Source organism: Chroicocephalus ridibundus, chromosome 15, assembly GCF_963924245.1.
Source record: "Chroicocephalus ridibundus chromosome 15, bChrRid1.1, whole genome shotgun sequence".
Lineage (NCBI taxonomy): Eukaryota > Metazoa > Chordata > Aves > Charadriiformes > Laridae > Chroicocephalus > Chroicocephalus ridibundus.
In genome coordinates, this window is record NC_086298.1 from 2,018,014 (window position 1) to 2,045,881 (window position 27,868).

The window sequence follows — 27,868 nt, forward strand, 5'->3', positions numbered from 1 at the left end:
TTGGGTAGCAAAATAGCAAAACAAGCGCAGAAAGAATCATGTATGGTTTGGGTTGGAAGGGACCTGAAAGATCATCTCGTTCCACCCCCCTGCCCTGGGCAGGGACACCTCCCACCAGCCCAGGTGTCGCGTTAAAAGGGCTGTAGTTTCGATATTTGTCAGTCAGAGTCCCAGGCCTTTCACTGATTTACTATCAGAGTCCCACCAAAGGACTTTGACTGAATCAGATGCACAAATAATCGAAACTAGTTATTTTTGTGAGAGTGACAGTCGCAGATTTGAGATTGCCGTTGATAAATTCACGAACTGCAATAGCCCTAATTACTTAAGGTTACTATTGCTAGCAACAATAACGGTGGTACAACAACCCGGGGTAACATTCCCCAGAGGGTGAAGGGCGCAGCGCTGACCCAGAACGGCGTCCCTGCCTGGGGTGGGGGAAGAGAACGCAGCCCCTCCACTGGTCCGTCAGGTATCAAGTTTCTTCTCTCCCAATTTAACAGTCATTTTTCTCCATCCTTTTATCCCCAAAATTACAAGGTCTCCCTCCCCTAGGTGACGTGTAGTATGATTTGGGTGGAGAGACGAGTGCTATAGTCATGTATGTTTAGCATGATCTCTAAAATCTTCATTAGCATATACAGGGGTGTCAACTTTAATATGCATGTCACAGGTAACGAGGGAGAGGTCCATCACCGGGCATGGCAGCCTCTCGAGGAAACAAAGAGCTGCACAAGGTCTCTGGTATCTTGATTTTGCTGTCTGTGCTGATGAAAAGCAGGGCTGTCCTGGCTCCCCAAGACTACCCCGTTAATGATGTATCCTGTGATAGCCGGCCAGGCCTTCACTCCCCTGGGTTGCACAAGAGATAACAAAGCCAGTCTTAATCGCTCTTTGAGCACAGAGACTTCACCTCGTTATCCAAATTCCACACCAGGTTGCTCCAAGCCCCGTCCAGCCTGGCCTTGAACCCCTCCGGGGACGGGGCAGTTGGACACTGACGCTTTCTCTTAACGCCGGGCAGCACGAGGGATAAATTGCAGAAAAGGAACCCTCAGCTGCCGGTGCTGCGGCGTAGCCGTTCTGCTGCGGCAGAAATCACGCTTTACATTCTAGAAATAATTGCTCTTTTAAGTGTTTTCAGATGTTAAGCTGTTCATCTCGTTAATACAGTTAAATGTGCGTGGCTTTTTTTCCTCTCCAAAACGTTGAAAACCAAGAAGAATCTGTAAATGGCTTATGATTTCCTTCGGGCTTTGGAGCATTGTCCTTTTGAAATGTAACGCTGTTAGAAATCTTTAATTGCTGAGTAATCCTCAAAGGAGACGCACCAGTACGAGGATTACACTTGTCAGGCGTCTGTTCCTTATCAGTATTAATGTTATCACATGCCGCAGTCTTTTGACACTACCAAAGCTGCTGAATATTATTGTACCCCTGACGACTGCGCTAAAACTGGGCAAATTCTGCTCTTTTAAGTCGGGTTTACTTTGTCATTTTTAAGGGTGTGAATGTTTCTTGCCTGTTAGTTGCACGTAACTTTTTCAGACTGTGAATTCTTCTGTTTCTGAAGTGTTAAGTCACTAAAAACCCAGATTTTGGGTTAATTCAGGTTAGTGGCGCCTCGGGTGCTCTCGGTGCACAGCCCAGGTCTGTGGGACCTGGAGGCGGATGAGGTCCAAGACCTGAGCTGGAAGACGTGGGTCTGGAAGGAGGTGGTCTCTTTCCATCTCTTCCACCCTCTGTCTTGGTAAGACGCTGCTGAAAACTGTTATTTGCCTAGCAGCATCTTAGGTGTGAAATTGTATTTTAAAAAAAAAAAAAAATGAACCAAACTCAACCAAACAAAAAACCCCAACCAACCAACCAAATCCCAAAGCAGAGCACAAACCGCGCAACAACAGAAGCCTCAGTGTTTACCACAGCAAAGTGAGAGGGAGGAAGCTCTGAGAAATGAGTTCGCATTTGACGGCTCAGCTGAAACCAGAGGCTCCATGTCCTGATTTCCAAACCCGGTCGCGGCTGAAGTCACTGATCTGAGCCATCTGAACCTCAGTTTCCTACGAGCATCTTCACTTAGGCTGTGAGCTGCTGAGTGCCGTCTATTTTCCCGATTCTTTTCTCTCCACCAATTTATTCTTTTACCCACAACAATTTATCTCTTATCTTTATTTACCTCAAGTTCTAAACAGCTGCTGAAAGTACGAGACCATTCATGACTGGCAAATGCTGTGGTGCAGTTCAGTTGTCTTGTTGCTGGCTGGGGAAACCACAGGCACAGTTTTGACAGGATCCGGTGTTAAATTATCTGGCATTAATGTTATGCGGGCAGGTCATTTGGCTTTGCTACTGCCACAGCTAAAACTGCAGAGAGCTTTATCTCCTTAGCCAAATTCTTTGATGACAGATAGCGATTGAAGTTGTGACCCGCTGGGGCTGAGATAGGTGATTTAATACATCAAACTGTCATTCCTTAAGCTATTTTGTGTCTCCCTCCTGCTTCCAGCTGAACTCCCCTGTGATAATATCATTGCTGGTGTCGATACAACTCGTGGTCCCCCTCCAGGACCGTCTTGCCCTTCCCTTGCCTTCTGCTCCTGCTCCCTTCCCTTTGGAGAAATGCTGCATCCAACTGGGCTGCTTTGTGAGCGCAAGAGAATACCGCATCCCTTTAACCGCTGCAAAACACGAAATCTAGCTGGTAGCAAAAGAGATATAGATTTTTTTTTTCTTCATTAGAACTTTTCTTTTTTGGCAAGCATCATTAAGTAAGAGAGAAGTGTGACCCTCTTCATCATCAGGAAGACGCTTGGAGGCCAGGGAGGAGCGGGGAGCAGCGTCCAGCAGAGGCGACGGCGGGTATTTGTGGGGCAGAGTCAGCAGTGAAGGATGGGGAGGGATGTTGCTAAAGTTCCGGCCAGGTTTGGTTATTCTTGCAGTGTGGAGCTGAGTCAAAGGCAATCAGATCTCTCCCTTGTTGGAAAGTATTTGAGCGGGTTGTCACGTTCTGTTATCTCTTCTTCCATTGTTGAAATTCAGGCATAATTTCACCGTACGAGGAGCATGCTGCATGCCTGTCAGTGGCGTCGAACTTCAAACAACTGGATAAATTCATTGGATTTTATTGTGTGTGTGCCTTTCAGATAACCTTCCCTATATTTTTTGGTTTCATTTTGACTGTAAGGTTGGATTAGAGGAGCGAAACGTGCGTGCAACTTCCCATCTTTTCTACAGCCGCATGTAAATAAGGAGCGAGTTTGAATACCCGAGGTAGGGCTGTTATCCGTTCCCTTCCCCAGCCATAATCCTTCCCTTTTCTGTCCCTTACCCACGTTCACTGCTGCAACAAGGACTGTCGCTGCACTGCTACAAAATGCAGGCTCAGTCCTCTCCGGAGAACCAGTAGCATGACTCCCACTGCCTTAATTACAAAAGGCAGCAAGCTCAGTCTTGTTTAATTTTTACAGGTATTTTATGTATACACTTACACATACACACATCTAAATACACAAAGTAGGACTTGTATATCTGAGTATGTAAGTCTTTTTTTTTTTTAACATATATATAAATGAGAGAGGGAGGTTTGGATTCTTCTTTCTGCACAGCAGAAGTGCTGGATGTCCTCAGTCACGGGGTTAGCTTGGCACAGGCAAGATTGCAGAAGGTGGTTGTTAGAACAACTTTCAAGAGTACATGGCGTACTGCATTCATCCGCTGGCTCTGCTCCCACAAATAGCATCGATTTGCAGCTTGTCTGGTTGCTCTTCCCACTCATTCACCGCTTCCAGCAGCGTCTCCTCCTTTGTCCTTTCCTGATACAAACAAGTTAATGTTTGGGATCCTTCCGAAGGGCTGGCTGGAGGGAACACCTTTGCGATGAGCATCCTCTGCTGCTCCAGGTGCAAATGAGCTGAAGAAGGCTCTGAGAGCAGCTTGTTTAATCCAGAAAAAAATAATTCCGTGTAGCATTCGGGTGCCCTTCCTGTAATATTGATTGTGTTACATCGCTGTCTTCAGTTGCAGCGGCATCAGCATCTCCTGTCCGTGTCCAGCAAGAGCGTTGCTGTGAAAACCCACGCGTGGGTGACTCTGGTGCCTGCGGTGTTCCAGTGCTTGTGTTGGTCGTTGAGATACAGGTGTGCTACCTGGTACCTGGGCATTGACTTGTTGCCCATGCCTTTCCTTGAGCCTCCTAAACTATCAGCAGATGTCAGTGTTGGTATTTCTTCTTCTTATGCCTCCACGGGTGTATCTGCATTTCCTCGTGCAGGGTATTTCATCCCCGTCCCTTGTGTTTCCCGCTGTTGCGATGGTTCTCCCCAGCGCCCTTGGGTGAGCCGCTGGCTTTGCCTGGCGCAGCTCGTGGTGGATGTTGTATAAGGAGGGAGCGAGGAGGCAGTTTTGGCAGGCGGATCAAGGAGACGTTTGTCTTTTCCGTGGGGATCCGGGGTGTCCGTGCATGGGGTGCTGGGCAGCGTCTGTCTGAAACGCTGCACCCTGCCCAGGACGGCCCCTGCCCCCTCCCGAGGTGCTGCTGCTGAGGGCTGTGCTTGTCTTGAAGAGGGGAAAAAAAAAAGCCTTTTTACTATTTTTGACTGTTATCAGAGTTCTCACTTCGAGTTAGGCATGATGCTGCGTTCGTTGAAGCACGACTGGATGTGTCCTGACCGACCTCCCTGGCGCTCCCTGTGAGAGGGTGCGTGTTGGTGGGCTGATGGGTCTTGCCAAAGCGTCTTGCGTGAACGTGAAAACTCAAAGCCTAGAGATACCAGCCGAACTGACAGGCTTTCATGAATGAGGATTTGGAAGATGAAGAATTTAAGCTACGTAATTTAATAATCCTTGGGATCCTAACCTGCTTCCCAGGGTCTCGTAACCCATGCTTTCATTCCTGTGGCTGCTGCTCCCTCCTCCTGTGCCGAGGCCAGCACAAGGGCCGAAATGCAGCGTACCTGCGACGTGGAAGAATTAGTGCTCTTTGTGAGCCGGTAGCAAAGAAAAGATTGTTGTGAGAGAAAGAAATATGATGTATGAGAGAATAAAAGATTCTTGGGTGGAATACTAGCCCTAATGAAGAGAGACTGAAAACAATATATTACAAAATGGGTGGGAGGGGAAGGCGCAGGAAGAGCCGCAGGAGTGAATAAATGTGCCAGTGGTTGGAGGTCGGGGAGGATGGACCTCTGACTCTAGACACGATCCTGTTGACTTGCATCGCTAATTCGGACTGGACCCGTCTACTCTTGCACTAGGCAGACTCAAAAACTTACCTTGGAAAGAAATAATCTACATGAGAAACTGTATTTTGAAATTATTTGCATTTTACTGTTTGCTAACTATTAGAAAAATCACTCTATAATTTGTGAAAGTGGGGCTGCATTTGTGTGGAGGAATGACGTTTCATCGGGCCAGCAGAGACTCATGTAAACCAGCCCCCGTTTTGGTTAAGTCCTCCATGAAGTCTGAGAGGGGCTTAAGGCGAAGGATGAGGACAGCTGCGCTGGGGCTGTGCACGCGCGTAAAGTGGAGCAAAGATTCAAAGTGATTTGTTGGATGTAGCTCAAAAAGGAATTTGGAGTAATTAGACCAACTTGCAGAAGGCGACGCTTGCTAGATTTTACTTTCCAAGTGTGTAATTTGGAAAGCTGTAAGAGGAGCTGTCAGGAACGGCTGTTGAAAATGAAGTCAAAAGAGGTCATGAGAATATAAATTGCTTTCCCCCCCTCCTTTTAAAAGATTTATGGTAAGGCTTTCTCTTTGTAAAGCGCTCATAAGCCTGGGGTGTGAATCGTGCGCACTGTACGTGATGGATGCTTCGTACGTGTGTTTGTCACTATTTAATAGTGAGCTAGGAGGAGACAGGAGAAACCTAGCTGTCAGGATTAACCGAAACAGTAAAAAGAGCATAGACCTACTTAGAGTTGTTTGGGGTTTTTTCATTTTCCTTAAAGTTAGGAAGAACAGAACTGCAATAGTGCAGGAGGGCCACTTATGGTAATATTATAGACTCATAGAATGTGTTGGGTTGGAAGGGACCTCTAAAGGGCATCCAGTCCAACCCCCCTGCAGTCAGCAGGGACATCTTCAACTAGATCAGGTCGCTCAGAGCCTCATCCAGCCTGGCCTTGGATGTCTCCAGGGATGGGGCCTCCACCCCCTCTCTGGGCAACCTGGGCCAGTGTCTCACCACCCTCAGTGTAAAGAACTTCTTCCTCATGGCTAATCTAACCCTGCCCTGCTCTAGTTTAAACCATTGCCCCCCGTCCTGTCGCTACATGCCCTTGCAAACAGTCCCTCCCCAGCTTCCCTGTAGGCCCCCTTGAGGGACTGGAAGGGGCTCTAAGGTCTCCCCGGAGCCTTCTCTTCTCCAGGCTGAACCCCCCCAGCTCTCTCAGCCTGTCCTCACAGCAGAGGGGCTCCAGCCCTCCCAGCATCTTTGTGGCCTCCTCTGGCCCCGCTCCAACAGGTCCATGTCCTTCTTGTGCTGAGGGCTCCAGAGCTGGACACAGCACTTCAGGTGGGGTCTCATCAGAGCAGAGGAGAGGGGGAGAATCACCTCCCTCGTCCTGTTGGCCATGATTCTTTTGATGCAGCCCAGGATGTGGTTGGCCTTCTGGGCTGCAAGCCCACATTGTTGGCTCATGTCCAGCTTTTCACCCATGAGTACCCCCAAGTCCTTTTCCGCAGGGCTGCTCTCTATCACAATTATAAGAACCACAGGGTATGTAACACTCTAAATTGGTACGTGCTCCTTGATGCCAATTATTACAGCATGTGAGGCATTGCTTCATGCTCTTGGAGGAAATGGAAGTAAAGGCAAGGACAGACAGATTCTGGAGGGTGGGATGGGGGTAGAGAGGAGAGGTCGGTGCTTGCCGTAAACCAGGAGCCACGGGTTAGACCTCGGAGACTGGTGAGCGCTGAACGGAACGTTGAGAATTTTTGCCTGGCTGCTAAAATAAGGCATAGCAGTTGGGTTTCAGAGAGGGACAGGTTTCAAAGTGGAAATAGCACTGTAACATAGGCTTGCTGAGTTTACGGCGTGAGGGAAAGGCGAACACCAGTAGATAAGATGGCAAAGAGAAGGCTAGCCAGTCCAGCTAGAGCGGAAGAGGTGTTGGGCTCAAGCCTTCAGTCAACTGGGTTGACAGGGAAAACCGGAGGGTTGTTTGAGAGAGAGAGGGAGGAAGAGCAAGGATGGCAGATGGGTGAATTAAAAATTGAAAGAGAAGACCAGAAATGAACTTGTTTAGAGGCTTGTTAATCAGGAGAAGGAATGACTGTTACGGGAGAAGAACCAGAGCTGTTGCCTCAAGCAAAATAGATCATGTTGACTCGAATTTGAAAAGAAGTGGGAAAGAGTCCACTGATTCTTTCTTGCGCTGGAACACGTATTGTAGCTGTGTTCATGCTGGCACCGGTAAATGGTGATTATGGTAGTCTGGGAAGGAGCTCAGACACAGCCTTGGGTGATATATACGAATATATCTCTCTTTCAAATATACAAATATTCTTATATATATATATGCTTCCCCTCCCCCAGGCTGTGTTGGATAAGACTTGGAAGGTACTATTATTTCTCGAAATGTTTGTTTATTAATGCTATTATGGAGGTGTGTTAGTGGTGTTTGACTACTGTAGCTGTGGTGGGTGAGCAAAACACTAAATTTGGGGTTTACAACCAAAGAAATAACCTTACGGGGTTCATCATCTGATTGCGGGTGGATTTTATTCGTATTAAAGTTCAAGCTAGATCTTTAAGCCTTGTACTACTTACAAACATGGAAAAATAAGAAAACTTGTTCCAAAGGTTCACTGGACAGGGGAGCCCAAGGGTTTAAGCGTGGCTTAAGAGTAGAACGATTTTAAGTACTCATGTTGCATGAAACTTCTTTTTTCTAAGCAAGAAGAGAAAACTCCGAATAGATGATGTCTCAAACGGTTTATTAAGAATAAATACAAAGAAGAAAAGTATAATTTACAGGGGAGAGCTATGACTCAGTGTTAGAATGTTTTTCACCTCTAAAAAGGGTGAGAATAGCCAAATATCTATTTGATTTGGCAGATTCCCACGTGCAGAAAAGCCAAAAGTGGTGCAAAGGCGGCTTTTTAACCACAGGGTGTAAAGATGGGAGAGGTGAGAACGTAGCGAAGATTGGGAATAATCCTACTGATGGTCCAGGCTGCCCAGGGCAGTGGTGGAGTCACCATCCCTGGAGGTATTTAAAAGCCGGGCAGACGTGGGGCTGAGGGACATGGTTAGTGGTGGTTTTGGCGGTGGTGGGTTGATGGTTGGACTTGATTATGTTAAAGGTCCCATCCAACCTAGATGATTCCATGAATCTATGGTCCAAATGTTCAATGAGAGCCCTCTCGCGTCCAGCAAAGAGGAATTATTTTATGAATAGTTTGGGATAACTAATAAGAACAGAGATTTGGAGCTGAGATGATAATATCCAAGGGGAAAGCAAAATTGGAATTTCTTGGTGTAGAGTGTCTGGGACCCAGATATTTTCCATGCTGGAATACCGGGGCGTATTTGCATGAAAATATCAAAGCTAATGGCAGGACTTGTACAGTACCGGTATGTAAGAGTAGTACAAGATCGGGTTTCTGTAACCCTTTGGGAATTACATTCATCAAATGCCCTGCAATTGTGGGGGTCCGTAACACTGGTGGTGGTGGAAATGCCGCTTGCTCCAGAGACTTGGATGGCTCCTCGTGCAGGAGGTTTTGAACAAGGTCTCCGTCTCCCCCGCCCCAATCTGCCTAGGGAACAATTCGAAAAGACAAAGTCAGCGTTTGGAGGAAAAAAAAAAAAAAAAATCCCTGAGGCTTTGTTTTAAAGTTAAAATTTAATTCTCTTTTTTACAGATCTCATCTTTTCTGAAAGACTTGTGAGCCCTTTGGAGCACAGTTGATTTTATGCCCTCGTATATCACAAAAAGAGTGGAAAAGGATGTTAGGCAGTTGGAGTGTTTTTCTTCTTTATACAAATTAAACTCAGTCGGGCGATGACTGGAGAGAAGAAAGGTTTTATTTTAACAACTGAAACTCTTAACCTGCTTTCAGGATAAGGAAGCTAAATTACAGAGCCAAAAACTGCGATAAAAAGCTGGCAATAGGGGCGAGAGATAAAACAGGAGCTAGGATACAACCATTTGGGGAACCTAAAGGGGACGCGTTTCTCCGTAACTGTGTGTACAAAGGTGGCGTGACCTCCCCCCCCCCCGCCCCGCCTCCGTATAATTATTTTAAAATGTGATTACATAAGAAAACATCCCTGGCACCTGAAGAAAACCCAAAGGCCAGGTCTTGCAAAGTGTTCTCACTTTCAATTTACTTGGGTGTTATTTCGTGCGTCGCAGTTGGTGTTGGTGGAACTCTTCTGGACGAGCTGGAGTTAATGTTGGCAGCCTGAGCTCAGCTTTCTGGACTAATTGCCAGTTTTTGAGATCTAGCTGTTCTGGCTGCCTGAATTGTGCATTTTGTGCACATGTCGTCTTCCAGGAACGCGCTCTTGTTGGAAGTGGGGTCATGGAGTTGCGTCTTAATTTTTCTTGTAGCGTGGGCAGAAGCCGACGCCTGGGCCCCTGGCACAGCCCAGCGTTGTGCGGGGCGTTACGTACGTTGCGTTAACTTCTGGTGTGGCTGAGCCGCTGGTTCTATAATAACAGCATTGCTCGCCTTGGAATTTGCCGTAAACATAAGCTTTGGAATGAATTCTGGAAAAAAACCCCCAAACCTAACAACAAACCGCACCAAAACCCAACCCAAAACCCATCAAACCCCCCAACCTCAAAACAAAATGAACAATTATAAACAGATATATTTTCTGTTTCTTTTTCTACTGGAAAACTTAAAATGAAGATTCTAAGTGTCCATAAAACGCAGTTAGAGTGAGGATTTTTTTTTGTTTCCATTTTAACCTCAGTAATTACAGCCACTGCAGCGACAACTGTTTGTTTTTTCCCCCGAGAGGACCGATGGATGGATTTCAAGCCCGGCAAACGTTGCCCATTGCTAAAACCTGCAACACTGAGCACCGGCCTGTTTCTAAGCAATTAAATGTTGTCGCTCACGCCTGAGCTCTGAATGACGCCATCTCGCCCGGCAGGAGATCTCATTAAGCGTGTGAAGATATTTCACTGGGGAATTTGATTTCTGTGTTTCACGCCCAAGCAGCCGGGGCTTGGGGGGGTGCGTGCATTTTGCAGAGGGGGCTTTTAGAACCCGGTTTTGTTTCTGTTGTGTCAGGTTCTCTCCGTGAAGGAGAATATCTCTGTATTAATGTTGATTGCATCATCATTTTCATCTTTAAACTTCTGCTCTCAATAAAATCAATGTTTCTAGGTGAAATAATTGGGCGCTCTTAGGTAGGCGCGTCCTGTCCCGCGTTTTCCTGTTCAGGTAGCACAGATGCACGTGCATATGTAAAAAAAAAACAACCAAAGAAACAAAAAAAAAAAACCAAAAAAAAACCCCCAACAACATGAAAACCAAAACCTGCTAGAAAAGCAAAACTCACTTCTGGCCAAAATATGTTGATTTGCTGCTCATCCTTTTCTTTAATTTTTAGGAAGTCTTGATTATTTCAAGGTTGCCGGTATTTAGCTTCTGAGAGTAAAATGGCAGCGTTCCAGGGTGGCATTGGGGAAAAAAGAAAGGGAAGAGCAGTAGGGAAGTGGGTTTTTCTCTCTCTCTTAGATGGCTTTATCACAATTAAAACTGATGGATTAAAAGATGCGAGTGCTGTGATAAATGAGTCCATTGCGTGTCTCTGGCTGTTGTTCTGGCACGCATTAAGAGCGGTTCTTACCCTCGCTCCGGAGACGCGCCGTGGGGGCGAGAGCGTGCGAAAGCTCAGGCAGAAGCGTCTCCGGTAACACTGTCTGCCCGGTGCTGCCCGTCCCAGCTGGGGAGAAACTGGTCCGGTCCGAGGGCAGAGCGTGTGCCGGGGAGATGCGGGTCCGAGAGACGCCGGCGCTGGCTGCGATGGACGCGCCTGCCCTAGGAAGCGGCCCTAGGGAAAAGAGCGTTCTGTTTTCTATGTCTGTGAGCAACAAGTACAACGGCCCGGTTCTTGGGAATGGTTCTGTTTCTTCGTCCTGACATTTGATTTTTTTGCAACATGTTGTGAGCGATCTCTAATGTTTGGGCTCTGTACTCTTTCAGGTAGAGGCGTTAACCCATCAGCCTAGAGCCACGACGGTACACGCAGTCAGAGATTCGGAACTTGCCAAGCTCCCAGAGGGAGCACTGACATCCATCAAACGCAAATTCCCCCAGGTAAGAAAATTAAAAGTATTTTCTGTCTATCTCAAAAGACGTCTGAGGAGCTGAAGCTCTCTGTTAGCATCGAGTCCTCTGGGTTTTTTGTATGATTGATGCCCGCTGAGAAAACATTTTGTTCTGTTTGTCTGCCTGAGCTGATCTATACCAGACTTCCACCAGCTTCTCTTCCTGTATCTTCTCATCCATTAGAGCATCTTTTATTGCAGGGCTGTTGTGTGTCTCTGGAAGAAGTTCATGCTAAATGCAGGACGTGCATATTTAGCAAAGCGGAAATCACTTAGAGCTATTGATAGCGAATGAAAGCTTGACTTCTAAAATCCCTTTAAAATGTTGTTATTTGGTTGTTTTGCTCACTGGGACTGGAAGTCAGCACTTGGGTAGGTGTACCCGGGTTTCCAGAGCATTGATATTTGGGGGTTGGGTTTCCTTTTCCTTGCGTTTCAGGCTCAGTCCTCGTTCTGCAGCCGCCAGGCCTGTCTGTGTCCTGAAGACTCAGATCGCTCCCTTTGAATCCATCAACTCATCCATCTTCTTTAATTCGCTTGACATTATACCTCTCTCCTGCAAAGCTGGAGACTGACGGACTTGAAATTTAATTCTTTTGTCCCTAAGTACATTAGGGACATTATACTAAGCACTAAATCATTGCACTAGCCTTAAAGGCAATTCTTTAATGCTCTTACTTCAGATTATTTCTGATTTTTTTCTTTTTGCTGTCTTTAAGACATATACTTATTTTACCAGATTTCTTAAAAATACCTGCAAAAGTAATAAACCTAATTAAAATACTTGTATTCTTTTGCCTTCCTGGGACCCATAAAAACATTTTTGATTTTTTTTTTTTTAACTGTATAATACAAAGCCTCTATTCACGCATTCTCATGTCAAAAAAACCCAACCTGTGGGGTTCTGTCTGTGTTATTTCTAGGGTAATTTCCTCATTGCGCTACGCGTTCAGAAGCGCTGTCAATGAGAAATAATCTTCGGGCTTTCCCTGTAAGCGTTATTTTTGCTTAAGGGTTTCTGAACTTGTGTTGGGGGTTGTCGAGGCGCTCCCGTTCTCTGGGGCTCTCTTGAATACTCCTCTGATTCCGCTGTTCTCCGTGCAGCGGAGATTTCCTGCCCCGATGTAGGAGCTGGTGGCAGCGTGTAACCTCTGTGCCTCACCAGCCACCGCCGGGTCCCGCCAGGCTGCCGTCCTCCCTTGGGTTGTCCTTTCTCCTGTCCCGGTCCTCGTGACTGGTCAGGGCGTGAGGAAATGAGCCGGGTGGGATTTAAAACCACCTTTTTCCTTACATAGGGGATGATTTTTAAATGTTACTAGCAAACATTTAAACTGTAAATTACTGGGAAGCACCGAACACGTCATATTTAGCAATGCCTTGAACACAGCCTTTGTGCAGACCGGCGCTGTAATCCTGCCTTCTTTTCTGGGGCAAGAACGGATTTCAGCGCCTCCTTTCTCTCGCTTCCCGTTTCCTATTCTATCAGTTGGCAAAACTTACGCGTGCTCTCTGTGGAGATGTAAATCTTTTTGCTTTGCAGTTAAAGTTGAGCTCGAGTGTTACATTTCTAGTGCAACTCAAAACATTTATTTGTAATAGAATTCAAATGTCTTCCCATCAGCCCGTCAGCCTCAAATTCCTGGCCTTTTTAATATGGAATTAGTTTTCTCTGGACGTGCGTGTAGTTTGGCTAATTAGTTGCAATGAAACAAAATGCCAAAATAGAACTTTTAAGGAAACGTGTTGCAAAAAAGGTTGTTAGAAAAACACATCCTTGCTGCTGTTTGAGATCTCCAAATTCTAAATAAAGGTTAAACTGGTATCAAAAATGTGAGAGCTTACTATCGGATTATTTTAGAACAGGCATTAGAAATAGAAAGAGGAGTGTGAGATAGACTTTAAGTAGGTGATTTGTGTGGTTAATGCTGCCAGACTGGCTTAAGAACCTAAGATAAAGTATTTTTATTTTTTTTTTAATATGATCTCAAAGTTCTTGTGTCTTCTCTTTTTGTGCGTTTGGGCCATCAGATAAGAGAGGAAGGACAGAAGTGAGGGGAAATTGAGGTGACGGAGGAAAACAATAGGGCAGACAGTTTGAAGTCAAGTAGAAAGTACAAAATCAAGTTTCAAGTTAAAGGAGTGTCCTGGGGAGAAGGTTTTGAGCTGGGAACTGATGAACTGCACACAGAAAAGGGTCTGGGTAGCTGGTTCTTAGAAGAAGAAACCAGGCATTGGAGGATCAAAAGCTGACCGTGCCTGAACGATGTCATACAGTTGAGAAAAAAAAATAACAATGTCAACAGAATGTTTTCTGGAGTGAAGAAATCCTTGCGTTCTCCCTGATATTGGAAAAGCTTCAGTACCAGTGGCAGCGCGTTTGAAGGAAGAGACAGACCAAATGAAGAGAGTCGAGAGGACAAAAAGGCGGCTGACTGGTGTTTAGAAATATTTATCTATAGAGGCAAAAAGACTGTGAAAGGTTAAGGGAAAACACGGTAGCTATTTTCAGATGTATGGAGTTGTCTTCTAATAGCCGGGGCATCGGCTGCTCGCCATACCGGAATGGCAAATGGTAGTGTCCTGACATTGCAGCGGTTGGATATTAAGAAAAAGCTGATTCTACTCCCTAGAAAGGCTAAAAGATTGTTACTCGTTTTTATAACCTCTTAAAAAATTATGTTTGAGGTAGTGCCTAGTGCTGAGCAGAGGGATGGGCCGGATTAATTCTTCCGGTCCTGTTTTCTCTCCTGTTATTCTAGGAGAGTGATGTATCCACCGGATTTATGATGTTGTTTTCCCCATCCAACCAGAAGTAATAAAGTAATGAAGGGATAGCAGGTGCCATAGTTTTGAAATAATTGACTAGGTAGCAAGAGCTGGATTGTGATTCAGCAGCGTGCGGGGGTGGGGGGGGATCTCCCTCTTAGTCCTCTGCAAAGTAGAAAAATGTCTTTTAAGAAAACGGGGGAAAAAAGCAACTCTGCCTCTGTCAAACACTTGCTGTCAGGAAGGGTCAGTTAACCGGAGTCTCACTGGGTGGAACAGGGGTCAAACATTGGTGCTTGTCCCCCTGAGTCAGGTGAAATGTTCTCTTAGTTCAGAGGATCCCCATGCCAGGGAGAACGGCTTTGTTGGGATCTTCCTCTTGGCAGTCAATAGCGTGTGCCCTAATGGCCAAGAACCAGGCAGTTCCCGAGACGGAATTACCCTCTCAATTAGTTACCCCGGAGATGTACTATTTCTTGTCAAGGGCAAAAAGCCCTTTAATTCGAGGAGTTAGTGGAGAGCCTCCATCCAGCATACTTCATCACGCGTACAGTCGTGACGTGTTTGTAGATGGTCCAGAAAGGGATCCAACTCTGGAATGCGCCGTAAGAAACTATTACCCAATGGGTAGGAAAATGGTAAACGTGGGTGGTACTTGCTGATGAGAACAGCGTCGAATGAGGGAAATCACGCTCTATTAGTCCGTACAGCAATTCAGGTTCTTGAGCTGTGATGTACAAATGGGCAGCTGCTGCCCGGGGAAGCACCGAGCGCTCGCCCTGGTTTGTCCCCTCCCCTGGGCATCGGCTGCGGTCCTGTCGGGCAGGGTACTGGTCTGCTGGGGTCTTTGGTGGGACGTGCTGTAGCCGCTGTTATTGTGCGGGCTGAAACAGACGGGTGAGCATGGGGAAGCTCATGTCAGTTATAAGTACCAGCCAAAATTTCAGAGTGTGTGCCCAGAAGTGGCAGATGTTGACTTGTAGATCCTGCTCGGTTTGCAGAAGTCACATCCACATCTCCTGGCTTCTCAGTAAAGCATCCCATCTGGGAGTCACTCTGGTATGCCATCCTGGACGTTCCCAATCGGAAGCCGTCCACGGTGCCAAACTTCTCCCTGGTTTTCTGGGCGCTCCTGCCCGGGGGCCACAGCTCCCCCGTAGAGCCGTCGGGGCACTCGGCCAGCCGGAGCGTTTGCTGCTCTGACGGCCCCGCTGCTTCTGGTGCCGTCTGCGGCTTTCCAGAGCTGCGGGAGCGAAAGGGAATTGATTCTTTCTATTTTCATCCCTGCCTTCAGTTCGGAAAAGTAGGACAGAGAATCAGCTCACGATTTTTGGCACCGCAAAGCGGTTTCGAAGCAGTAGCGAGAGCGCAGAATTTGTGAACAGATTCCGGAGATGTTCTAACATCAGTGTAGAGCTTGGATCGCGTTTCGTAGAGCAGCTTTGCCTCTGCTGAGCTGAGATTGCTTTTGGTTTGGTGGTTGGTTTTTTTATTTTTTTTATTTTTAATTCTAACTTGAAATTTAGACCTGCTGTAGCTGATGGAAATCGCAGTGAGAAATTGCTGCGGAGCTGCGGGGGGGTGATGTGCAAGACAAGCGTTTGCGTGCTGGAAACAGCTGCTAGAAAATACTGAGGTTTTTCCTGCGTCCTTCTTTTAATTCTCTAAGTCTGCCCTTGGGGTTTAAATACATTCAGAACCAGCTTGAGCAGCGAGCCCTGCTCTCTCTGTACGCGGATTTTAACCAGGGCTTTTCTGCAGTGGCTGGAGCCTTCCCGAGGGTTGTCAGCCCTGCGCGGGAGCTCGCCGCTGCGCTCCCTCCGGCTCTGGGTGTATTGTGTGTCACCTTGTTTCAGCTCCACGTGACGCTGTGGAATAGGTCAGGAGAGGCCACGCTTCTAGATTTTTCTGCATTCGTCCTCACGGCCCACTGAAAAAAGTTTTCCTTGACTGTAGGAGAAGGGGATGTGAAAAGGAGAGAGGGTTCGGTGGGAGTGTGGCCGGGGGCTGTGGCCGCCCGACGCGAGGCCGGCGGGAGCACGAGCTCAGTCACGGCAGTGATGCAGGGCTGATGTTCTTCAAGACACAATTGATCACAAGCATTAGAAGCTCAAACAGCCCCTGGATAAAGCTTCAGTTCTTCCGTGCGCGTTAGCGGCGTTTGTAAAGGTGCCAGAAATTGTGGCGAGCGAGGGTTTAAGATGCGCTTTGTCACGGCGGGTCTCAAACCGCCCGGAGTTTTCATCGGAGCCCCCTTGCGAAGCTGCCGGGTTCTGTGACAAGCGGAGTGTTTCATCTGAGCTGGGGCCGTGCAAAGCTTCAATAACCCCATGGTTTTATTCAAGTTGGTGATCTAATTTCCCTCTCCTCCTCCCTTGTCCCTCCAAAAAAACCCTCAAGAAACCTGCTGCAGAATAATGGCAACTCCTGGACGAGCTCCACAGAAACGAACCTGCTTTTATGTGAATTTGTATGGATAAAATGGCTGTTATTGCTATTTTACCCCAATTTCATTTGCTTCGTAGAATAGAAAACCCTTGGCAGCCCTGTTTTTCCACACTTGCTTATTCACGTTGGATCTCAGTGTGGTAGAAAGCCCTCTTACGTCTCCTTTAACTAAATCACTTATGCATGTGAAGGTTTATAATGTCCTGCTATGAAGGCGGCAATAAATTGTTATTTAACATATTTAATTTAGAGGTGGCCTATTGGATGACTGATTTGAAGTTTTAAAGGCTTAACTATTAAGTATTTTATTTTTAAACTTCAAAGTACAGAAAGTACTTGGCTGACCCGCAAGCCGTCCTGTTGAGTGTGGGAATAGTGGTCTCTCGGATCTGGGGGATGTCAGAGGATCCGCTGGAGAGGATCGGAGCAGGCTTGGAAGGAAAAGCACGTTTGGATTTGCGGGGCTGCGTATCCGCTGGCTGTACAGGGTGCAGACGGGCACGTCGGGCTGCTCCCTGCCCGCTTTACCCAGCGCTGCTTTCCTAAAGCCGGGACCGGCACGAAGGCACCGGCGAGAGGGGACGGCGCTGCCCGGCCCTTCACTGTCTCTCACGGCAGCTGGTTCCTTAGATTTAAAATAGCGTACGATTAAACCTGAACCTCTGCAGCGCGGGGCAGGGTTGATGAATGTGTTGTTTTGGGTTTGTTCTTATGTCCCTCCTCTTCTAATAGCGATGGATTTGTGCTACCCGGTACCTTTCACATCACTTAGTTGTTGCTGTGCATTTGGATGTTGGTGCAGATTTTGTGATTTCTCTAAATCAGCTTTGTTGAAAGTTAGCTAAGATGGGAAAAATCTTTGTTTGGTACCGTTGTTATCTATTAGCAGATAGTCAATTTGCCAAGCAATCCGTACTCTTCCCAGAATGAAATAAATATCCATAGGGAAGTATTTCACAACTGAATTCTCGTGAAAATTGCTGTCAAAAGGGCTTATTGGAAAGCCGCTGTTAAGTTTCACAGTGGAATAGGGACAAAAGCTTTAACTAGAACCTGGCCTTGGAAGATCAGCTGGGTGTGGATAATAGGTTGAAGTATTTTAAAGAATTATAGGAAATAAACCGCCTAAATGAACGACTTGGTGTGGGAATTCCGGTAGCTGTGAAGCAGGCGGTGCTCGGGATCCAGCACCCGGGAGCTGAGGCAGCCGGACCTCGGCAGCGTCGCTGGACACCGAGCTGTCGCCCTGCCCGGCCCCATCGCTGAAGGACGTTTGTTTTGAAACCGAAATTAGTCATCCTAAAGCAGGCGAATACACTCCCCTGGGGAATGCGAAGTTTCTTCCTCGCCCTGCAATGCAGAGGCTGCAGGTCTGTTGAGCAGTTTAACATCAGTTAAAACAGAGGGAAAATGAATGGTTTCCCAGAGCCTTCTCTGCAGCAGATGCAGTTTCCCCTTTGGTATCACAGAATCCCAGACTGGCCGGGGTTGGCAGCGACCTCTGGAGATCACCCAGTCCCACCCCCGGCCAGAGCAGGGTCACCCAGAGCAGGTGGCACAGGAACGCGTCCAGGCGGGGTTGGAATGTCTCCAGAGACGGAGACTCCCCCACCTCTCTGGGCAGCCTGTGCCAGGGCTCTGCCACCCTCACAGCAAAGAAGTTCCTCCTCATGTTGAGGTGGAACTTCCCATGCTCAAGTTTGTGCCCGTTACCCCTTGTCCTGTCCCCGGGCACCACTGAAAAGAGCCTGGCCCCATCCTCCTGACACCCCCCCTTTCAGTATTTATCAGCGTTGATAAGATCCCCCCTCAGCCGTCTTTTTTCCAGACTGAAGAGACCCAAATTCCTCAGCCTTTCTCCATGGGAGAGGTGTTCCAGTCCCCTCAGCATCTTGGTAGCCCTATGGGGGGTATGGGGGAGCCAGGGGGGTTGGAGGCTGCTGGGGGCTGGACGGGGTCTGACTGGGGATGGAGGCGGTTCAGAAACAGCCGGGAAGATGACAGATTTCCAGGTAGATGGGGTGGTGAGCGGTGAGCCGGGTCAGAGGGGTGGAATTGTGCTGAGCAGAGCGCTCACTCACGCCGTCTCGGAAAGGGAAACACTCTACGTCCCGCTCTGCCCTTCACGGAGTGTTCTGGTGCGTTAGTCTGAGAAGGCGAGGAGGTGGAAGGAGGAGGAGCAACGTTTTATTTCCCTTGCAAAATGTTTGTCTCGACTGAATGTCCTGCTCTGGGCCAGGTTTGATGAATTTATAGTTGCAGAGGGTCCGCGCGAGCGGGAGAGGCTTCAGGGCTTTTGGGGAACGGTACTGGGGCACCTGGAATCCCAAGTAGCTTTTGAGGTAGAGAAATATTCAGGTTTTGTTTTTTTTTTTTTTAGCCCTGTAAGGTTAGTTTTCTTCTTCCTGTCCTGAAAAGTCTTTTGTATAAGCTCAGGAAAGTGAATATTTGTTTGCTTTGGGTTATTTGTTGTTTTTTTTCTTTGTTTGGGGGGTTTGGGTTGGGTTTCTTTGGTCCATTGACATCCTTGCCTTCAAAACCCAGGCAGGATCCCCATCTCCAGAGCCCAGGCTGGCGCTCCCAGTCCCTGGAGGTGGATATTGAGGCTGCTGGCGAAGCCCGGTGACCTTTCCAAGCCATTGCCCAGCCGGCGGTGGCAGCGGGGGCAGGACAGGACTGTGCTCTGCGGCACAGGGACACGTTTTCCCTGCGCCGTGGCAGTTTCAGCGGCGCCGCTCTGCTCACAAGAGAAACACCTCATCGATGTCTCTGGTCCTCGTTAGTGGTTGAGGTGATTAACTGTGATTAACCGAGCAGGATCCGCTCACCGCGAGCGCGGTTTCTAATCGCGAGGGACGATAAATATAGATCCAACTTCCTCACAAACTGAAACAAGTTTGGCTCCATCCCGAGTACAAGGGGTCAAAAAATTGCATTTACTTCGCAGGCAACTGATGATTCTCGTCTAATGTAGAAACCTCCCGCTGTTCTGGGATAAACCTGCGTTCCAACTCGATGGCTTTTTGCAGTGCGGATTCTTCTTCAAACCTTAAATCCGGATGGCCTGGGCTGTGGGGGGGGCGGTGCCCGGGGAGGATGGGGGGTGTCTGCGGGGCGCTGGAGGAGGCTGTGAAATCCAGGATGCGCCGGAGGGATGAGCAGAGCAGGCGCTTCCCGCTGTGCTGTGAAGGCTGTCTAGCCCTGGGCGACGGTGACGCCGCAGCAATGAGACGGTTTTGCGTGTAGGGATGTCTGGGAAGCGCTCTTCTGGCACCGCGCTGGGAAAGGCGGGCATTTGCGGGGACGAGGGGCTGGAATTCCTGCCTGCTTGTGGAAAACCAGTACCCAGCCCATCGCTGGCTCAGCTGTGCTGCGGGCAGTGGTGGAGGCTGGGTGGCACCTCCAAAGGATTGAAAACTCAGTGTTTCTTCCAGCTAAATCTGGTTTTCCCAGCAGTGCTGCCAGAGCTCCTGCCTTCCCCCTCTGCCCGAACCCTCACTGCCAATTCCAGAGCTTTTCCTATGAAATACGGCTAAATAGTGGTGCTCGGGGACAGGACAAGGGGCAACGGGCACAAACTTGAGCATGGGAAGTTCTACCTCAACATGAGGAGGAACTTCTTTGCTGTGAGGGTGGCAGAGCCCTGGCACAGGCTGCCCAGAGAGGTGGGGGAGTCTCCGTCTCTGGAGACATTCCAACCCCGCCTGGACGCGTTCCTGTGCCACCTGCTCTGGGTGACCCTGCTCTGGCCGGGGGTTGGAGATGATCTCCAGAGGTCCCTGCCAACCCCTGCCAGCCTGTGATGAAGTGAAATAAGTAGGGGGGGGAATAAGTGACTGCTGAATCCCCTGCCCAGGGGTCTGTGCTGAGGGACCTGCCTGCCAGTGCCCCGTTACCTGCCTTTCTCCTGCCTCTCTCTCTTCCAGGCGTACTTGGAATAACTCTTCAGTTTTCCCTGCAATCCCGATCCAAGCCCTCCCAGCCCCAGGGCTAATTTCTGCTTCCTCCTCCTCCTCCCCTCCCCAGGCTAAAGCAGCCCCCTCCATGCCACCCAGGTCCAGCCCTGCTCCCCTGGCTTCCTTCTCAGCGTCCCTTGGGTTCCATCGAGCTGTGCTGCTCCTTCTTCTGGTGCCCTGTTCCTGGAGGGCTTAGAATAAAGGGGTTTGGAAACCCGAAGGGCGATCTCTTTTTAATCCTCCCAGTTGGACTGAATTGGGGAGAGCTGCTCTGCACAATCGTGGGGGTGGGTCAGCGATTGAAGCTTGGGTCTGTTGTCGATGATGAGATGTGATTTGTGTTGGCTTCTCCCTCAGACGGATGGACAGGTCTTTTTTTTTTTTTTTTTAAAGAAACACATTGCTTTTTTGTGAAAGAAAATTTAAGGTACATAATATAAAACTCCAAGGAAATTTCAGGCCAGTTCTTAGCTCTGATCCCAAATTGATGTTCCTTCGACGTTGCCATGACTGCGACAGAGTGACTCATCCCGTTATGGTTAGCAATTTGCTTGTCTTACAAAGTCACCAGGGAAATAATTTTTCCATATCTATATGTACCAAGGCTGTAAGGTTTGCTCTAGCAAACAAGACAAATAATATTTCCTGGTAACAGGAGCAGCCAACTGGAAAATGAGACCAATAGGTTCTATTCTTAGTTCCGTCATTAACCTTGGACATTTTCTTTAACTTAGCTAGAGCTCTCCTGAGCAGAAAAAGTTATAAATACAGGAGATGGTTTTAGTAAGTAATTAAAATTCTGACGTTTAAAGTGGTTCAGAAGTGTATAATGTTCATAACACCTTCCAAAACTGCTTAAGGAAAGCCCTGGTGTGCAGGTACGGGTTGTTGGGTGAAGGCACGTGAGCTGGGTGTATGAACACTCTTGAGGGGCAGGTTGTCTCCCTTGGGAAGGGGAGGCAGTCTCATATTTTTTTATTAAGAATTCCCTCTTTCCCTCCCTGCTCCCTCTACTTGGGGTAATTTTCAGTACTACACCAGTGCCATTTTCCCTCTGAGGGTGGTGAGCCCCTGGCCCAGGTTGCCCAGAGAAGCTGTGGCTGCCCCATCCCTGGAGGGGTTCAAGGCCAGGTTGGACGGGGCTTGGAGCAACCTGGGCTGGTGGGAGGTGTCCCTGCCCAGGGCAGGGGGTGGCACTGGATGGGCTTTAAGGGCCCTTCAAATCTAAACCATACCATGATTCAATGATTAATTGAATCCCAGAACTGCAGATCTTGGCGTTATTAAAGTGGTAATGAGTCATCTGGGTGATCGTCAGGTCTTGTTGTACTTTGGACATGTGGAAGCATTTTAGCTCCCATTTGAGATTCCTGGATGAGGAAGGAGGCTGAAAGCTCGCCTGCAGTTGGAGCTGCCCTCGTTCTGCCATCGCTCATTAGCTCCATGACCGTGCCATATCAGCGCTCTCAGCGAAGCAGGTATGGATGGTTGAGTCCACTATTGGTGCAAGTAGGAGAAATGTTAAAGAAGTTGGTATTGGCTCACTGAGGAGATGGTTGATGTGGCATCTTTAAGAACTTACAGTGATGACTGTGGGACAGAAATTGCTCAAATAACTTTGAGCAACTGACGTCATTTACCTGGACCTGAGCAAAGCCTTTGACACTGTCCCGCATGACATCCTGGTCTCCAAGCTGATAAAATATGGCTTTGATGGCCTGACAATTCAGTGGATAAAGAACTGGCTTGACGCCACACCCAAAGAGTGGCTGTCAATGGGTCCCTGTCCAAGTGGAGGCCAGTGACAAGTGGAGTCCCTCAAGGATCAGTACTGGGACCGGTCTTGTTTAACATCTTTGTCAGCGACATGGACAGCGGCATTGAGTGCACCCTCAGCAAGTTTGCTGACGACACCAAGCTGTGTGGGGATGCGGACACGCTGGAGGGAAGGGATGCCATCCAGAGGGACCTGGACAGGCTGGAGAGGTGGGCCCATGCCAACCTCATGAAGTTCAACAAGACCAAGTGCAAGGTGCTCCGTCTGGGTCAGGGCAATCCCAAGCACCGATACAGGCTGGGCAGCGACTGGCTTGAGAGCAGCCCTGAAGAAAAGGACTTGGGGGTGCTGGTGGACGAGAGGCTCAACATGAGCCGTCAGTGCGCACTAGCAGCCCAGAAAGCCAATCGTATCCTGAGCTGCATCAGGAGAAGCATGGCCAGCAGGTCAAGGGAGGTGATTCTCCCCCTCTACTCTGCTCCGGTGAGACCCCACCTGGAGTACTGCATCCAGTTCTGCAGCACCTACTACAAGAGAGATATGGACATGCTGGAGCGTGTCCAGAGAAGGGCCACGAGGATGATCAGAGGCTGGAGCACCTCTCCTATGGGGACAGAGTGAGTGAGTTGGGGTTGTTCAGTCTGGAGAAAAGAAGGCTCTGAGGAGACCTTATAGTGGCCTACCAGTATCTTAAGGGGGCCTACAAGAAAGCTGGGGAGGGGCTTTTTAGGATGTTGGGTAAGGGTAGGACTAGAGGGAATGGATTAAAACTAGAGAGGGGACGATTCAGACTGGACGTTAGGAAGAAGTTCTTCACCATGAGGGTGGTGAGACACTGGAACAGGTTGCCCAGAGAGGTGGTGGAAGCCCCATCCCTGGAAGTTTTTAAGGCCAGGCTGGATGGGGCTCTGAGCAACCTGATCTAGTGGGAGGTGTCCCTGCCTATGGCAGGGGGGTGGAACTAGATGATCTTTAAGGTCCCTTCCAACCCTAACAGTTCCATGATTAGCTCGTACTCCTCGCTCCCCTTTAGGTCACACAGTGTTGGGAGCCACCTGTGTGCTCTTCTCCCTTCCTCCTCCAGGCACTGTAAAACTACTGGCAAAGCTGTGGTGTTTCATAGTCTAGGGCAATTTATTTATTTTTTTTTTTTTAAAGCAAGATATATCAATGATTCTGATGGGCATGCTGACCTGCCTCGATGCTTACTCAGTCTTTTATTTGAAAGATACATCCTGAAGTGCTTGTTCTTACGGGAACAGCGTGTCTGTCTTTCTCCAGAATCCAATGTAGCCGTTTGCTGCTGCTTGTTTGGCTTGTTACGAGTTGGGAGAACTTTTCTTGTCTCTTTTTTTGTGTCCTCCCGAAGATTAGAGTTATTTTGACCTTGAATTATTTGTCTGGGGGAGAGCATCTGATAATTACTCTGTTAATTCTTAATGCATTTAAATGTGTCTTTTCTTATTTGGTAAAGCGTGTGCGCAGAGCTTTTCAGAATCAAAGATGCATTTTCCAAGTCTGTCGCTCCATGGTGTTGTGATTATTAGTCTTCTGCTGCGCCTCTTGTCGGGAATTCCTGATGTTAATGTTGGAGATAAGCTGGTCGGCTGTCTGAATATTGGTTTGTATCCATGTTAAGTCCCGGTGGAAAAAAAAAAAAAGCTGGGGAAAAATCTGTCCCTTCAGAGGTGCCACACAAACGTGACTGGAGGGGAAAGCGACTGCTTGGTTTGTTCTGATTCTGCAGGAGTTTAGAGTGTGTATTTATCTCTTTTATTCAAGATGTCTTAAACTGGTTACTGTAAACACTGACTAATTCAACAGGGGGTCAGGAGGAAGAAAGACTGGGTGGGGGGGGAGGATCTGTTTGAGCCCAAATTGAGCCTGTTTGAGCCTTGAGTACCTACAGAGGGGGGAGGGGAGCGACGGCTGCCGAGGAGGGAGAGAGACCCAGAGGTGCCAGCGCCCTGCAGAGGGAAAAGAGGACTGAAAATGCAATTTGACTTGTTTCCCAAAAGAATTGGATTTTTTCTTTTCCTTTTGCTCCCAAAGCGAGTTAAATACTGCCTTTTTTAGTTTACAGAATGGTTTGGGTTGGAAGGGGCCTTAAAGCCCACCCAGTGGCACCCCCTGCCCTGGGCAGGGACTCCTCCCACCAGCCCAGGTTGCTCCAAGCCCCGTCCAACCTGGCCTCGAACCCCTCCAGGGATGGGGCATTGATAACTTCCCTGGGAAGTTTAGTTTTGTTTTGTTCTCTTGTTTCTCCGGACTAGAGTAAAATAAGGTAAAAGAAATTAAGACAAACGACGAGTTGCCACACGTTGCGGCCAGGAGAGAAGCTGTGGTTGTAAACCCTGGTCTCTGTATGCTTCAACCGGAGATAACGTCTTACAAAAGTTTGAAAGTGTCTGTTTAAATGCATTATTTTTAGTACATTCTGCCTGAATGTTTGTTTCTTTTCTTTTTCTTTCTCTCCCCTCGCTAGGTTGTGACTAGACTTATTCACTTGCTGGGCGAGAAGATTCTTGGCAGCCTTCAGCAGGGAGGTAAGACTCATTCCTGGATGGTTCCCATTGATGCTGGGGCTTCCTCGGAGCCAGATTTGCATCGTTAAATCTGGAAACAGAAAATGCATACTTGAAAAGAGAGTTCGTCGCTAAATATTTTAGCTGTTGTCACAAGTGAATGGTGATTTTATTATATATATGTGTGTACATTTTATTTTTTTGGTGGAGCGTGGCTAAGTAAGTGTGGGAATGGAACGATCTGCAGTTGAGATAGAAAAGTACGGCTGCATATGTGCAGTGAAGTCTTTAAATTTCAAGAGATTTCAATTCAAAAATGCAAGAGAAGAGCTCAAAGGGAGGATTGGAAATAGCAGCTATAACAGACCTGACTCAGATCATCCTGCCGAGTGGCATCTGCATATAGACTGACTTAATACGGCTGTATTTGCATTCTCCTAATGAGTTGTCTGCAGGCAGCTCTGCTGTGGATTGGTTCTTCAGCGTTGTGTATGTGGCAGAGGCAAAACAAAGTCTGTTTACTGATGGAATTGAAGTGAGTAGGAGGAAATTTTCCAAAATTTCTTGAGCAGCTTGTACAAGAAAACAGATGCGTGTTAACTCCCGAGGGTGTCGTGGGGTTCTTTGCTGTTGTGAGTTGTTTTGTGTTTCTTTTTTTTTTTTTTTTAATTACTTTTTTTGCTGTTTTTAAATATTGCAAGGAGACTGAAAGTGAGGTAGCCCGCTCTCACGTTTTGGTGAGTCTCAAAGTCCGCTCTTCGTGTGCTCACCTTTCTGTAGGCAATCAGCTGTGTATGAATCCCTGGTGATAATTGTACTTAAGCTTTTGCGAGCGCTGAGATGCCTTTGTGGCCTTGGGCAGAGTCCGCGCTGCTTGGGAAAGGTGTGAGCTGGAGAAAAGCGGGGGACGATGAGTGACAGTAATAGGAGTTCAATCAGAGACTCGTCACTGAAGTTCTGAGGAGGGAATGCCTGGCAGAGATGAAGGAGCTGAGCAGGGATGTGTAACTCGTTTGAACCTACGAATATCTTGAAGATCGCCCAAAAAGAGTGGAAAAACCATTTAATGTTCTGTGCAGAGCTATTTTAGAAGACTTGAAATGAGTAACTCAATCGCTGAGTATGTTTGAAAAAAGTTTATCTGATATTTCTTTGTGTCCAGCAATGTCCTGTCAATCTTGTGTATAGACTTTGAGTGAGTTTTCATATGGTACATCAAATGTTCCCATGTGTCCGTCTCAAGAATTCATCTTTGTGGTGCATCTTAGGCCTTTGGTGGGTGAAATGTGCTAAGCAGGACACTAAATCCTGACTCAGGTAACAATAAGTTCATTGTGTACTTCGAGCCGAGTTGACCTGGGGGTGCTGGTGGAGCCAGCTTAACATGAGCCAGCAGTGTGCCCAGGTGGCCAAGACGGCCAACAGCATTCTGGCTTGTATCAGGAATGGCGTGGCCAGCAGGAGCAGGGAAGTGATGGTGCCTCTGTATTCGGCACTGGTGAGGCCTCACCTCGAGCGCTGTGTCCAGTTCTGGGCCCCGCTGTACAAGAGGGACATTGAGGTGCTGGAGCGTGTCCAGAGGAGAGCGACCAGGCTGGTGAGGGGTCTGGAGACCAGGGCATATGAGCAGAGGCTGAGGGAGCCGGGTATGTTTAGCTTGGAGAAGAGGAGGCTGAGGGGAGACCTCATTGCCCTCTACAACTCCCTGAAAGGAGGGTGCAGAGAGGTGGGTGTTGGGCTCTTCTCCCAGGGGAATAATGACAGGACCAGAGGAAATGGTCTGAAGCTGCGGCAGGGGAGGTTTAGGTTAGATATGAGGAAGAATGACTTTACTGAAAGAGTGGTCAGGCGCTGGAACAGCCTGCCCAGGGAGGGGGTTGAGTCACCATCCCTAGAGGTGTTTAAGAAACGTCTAGATGTGGCACTTCAGGGCATGCTCAGAAGGGCAGAGATTGTAGGTTGTTTGGTTGGACTCGATGATCTTAAGGGTCCTTTCCAACCATGAAGATTCTGTGATTCTGTGATAGGCATTAGCAGCAAAGTAAGGTTGTCTGAGAAGGCTTGGTTTAAGAGAAATGAAATAGTATCAAAATAAAACGAAGAGTTTGTTGAACACCCCTATGATTGATCTTTTCCTGTTCTAAGCTATCTAGAAAGATCTTAATCTTTGTCATATGCATCGTGTGTTTCTGTCAAAAAATGCTTTCCTCTGCCCACGCTCTTTGTCCTTACTCAGTGTACCATGTTGTGTTGGAAACGCTTCCACGGTTACTTTGCAGCTACTTCCGAGGTTCCATATTTTATGTCAATGCTCCTCAGCACGTCCCTGTGAAGCTCCCCATTTTCCCATCTCGGAGAGGAGTGAAAATAGGTGGAGATACACATTCCCTATAGGGATTTTGTTGAAAGCAGGTCTTTTGTTTCCTTGATCAGGGATACCATAAAAAGTGAATGTCAGTTTTTGGAATATTTTGATACTGGCAACAGGTTTGGGGGTTTTGGTAGTTAAGCTAATTCCTCTCATGGGCTAAATTGATGCCTGTTCCAAAGTTGTGGCCGTTCAAAGTGATTCAAAGTGCCTTTTTATCTTTTTCTTAACAGCTCAGGTAAGCGCATGTTGTATTTGATTTGTTCCTGGCATCCAGATATTTTACCATGGCCTGACTTTTCCCCACGCGTGCTGTGTCAGCAGCCAAACACGGTGGAAACTGATCTTCATCCTCTTACGAGTGAAATACGTGGGAGCTCTTTTCTTTTACGTGACACGGAGGATGTTACCTTCGTCTCGGGATAAGCGATTCAGCAGCGCTTCCCTGGCTGCCTGGCCATTGAAAGCAATGAGATGACGCCTCGCTTTCTGGGCTGGCTGACGGCAAGTTTGTTTTTCTTTTCGTGCAGGACACCCTCTTGGATTGCACAGCTCGGGTAGCAAGTGGGACGCCGGAAACCCTGCCAGCAATCTCTCCACGGTGGCCATTATGCCGGTGTCTGAAGAGGTGCCACTCACGGCTTTTACCCTGGAGCTCAAGCACGCTCTCAGTGCTGTGGGTAAGAAGTGTTTACATGTTACTGTGTCGCGGGAAATAAACGCTGCTT

The 27,868-nt window shown here is 47.9% G+C and overlaps 1 protein-coding gene across 3 annotated transcripts in view; it reads left to right on the top strand.

Moving 5' to 3' along the window:
• PNPLA7 (patatin like phospholipase domain containing 7) overlaps positions 1-27,868 on the top strand; it is a 137,528-nt gene that overhangs the window by 42,564 nt on the left and 67,096 nt on the right. For all 3 annotated transcript variants that reach the window (XM_063353102.1, XM_063353103.1, XM_063353104.1), the window contains exons 19-21: positions 11,176-11,289; positions 24,733-24,793; positions 27,671-27,820. In XM_063353102.1, coding sequence (XP_063209172.1) covers positions 11,176-11,289; positions 24,733-24,793; positions 27,671-27,820 — 325 coding nt within the window. The remainder of the gene's footprint in view (positions 1-11,175; positions 11,290-24,732; positions 24,794-27,670; positions 27,821-27,868) is intronic.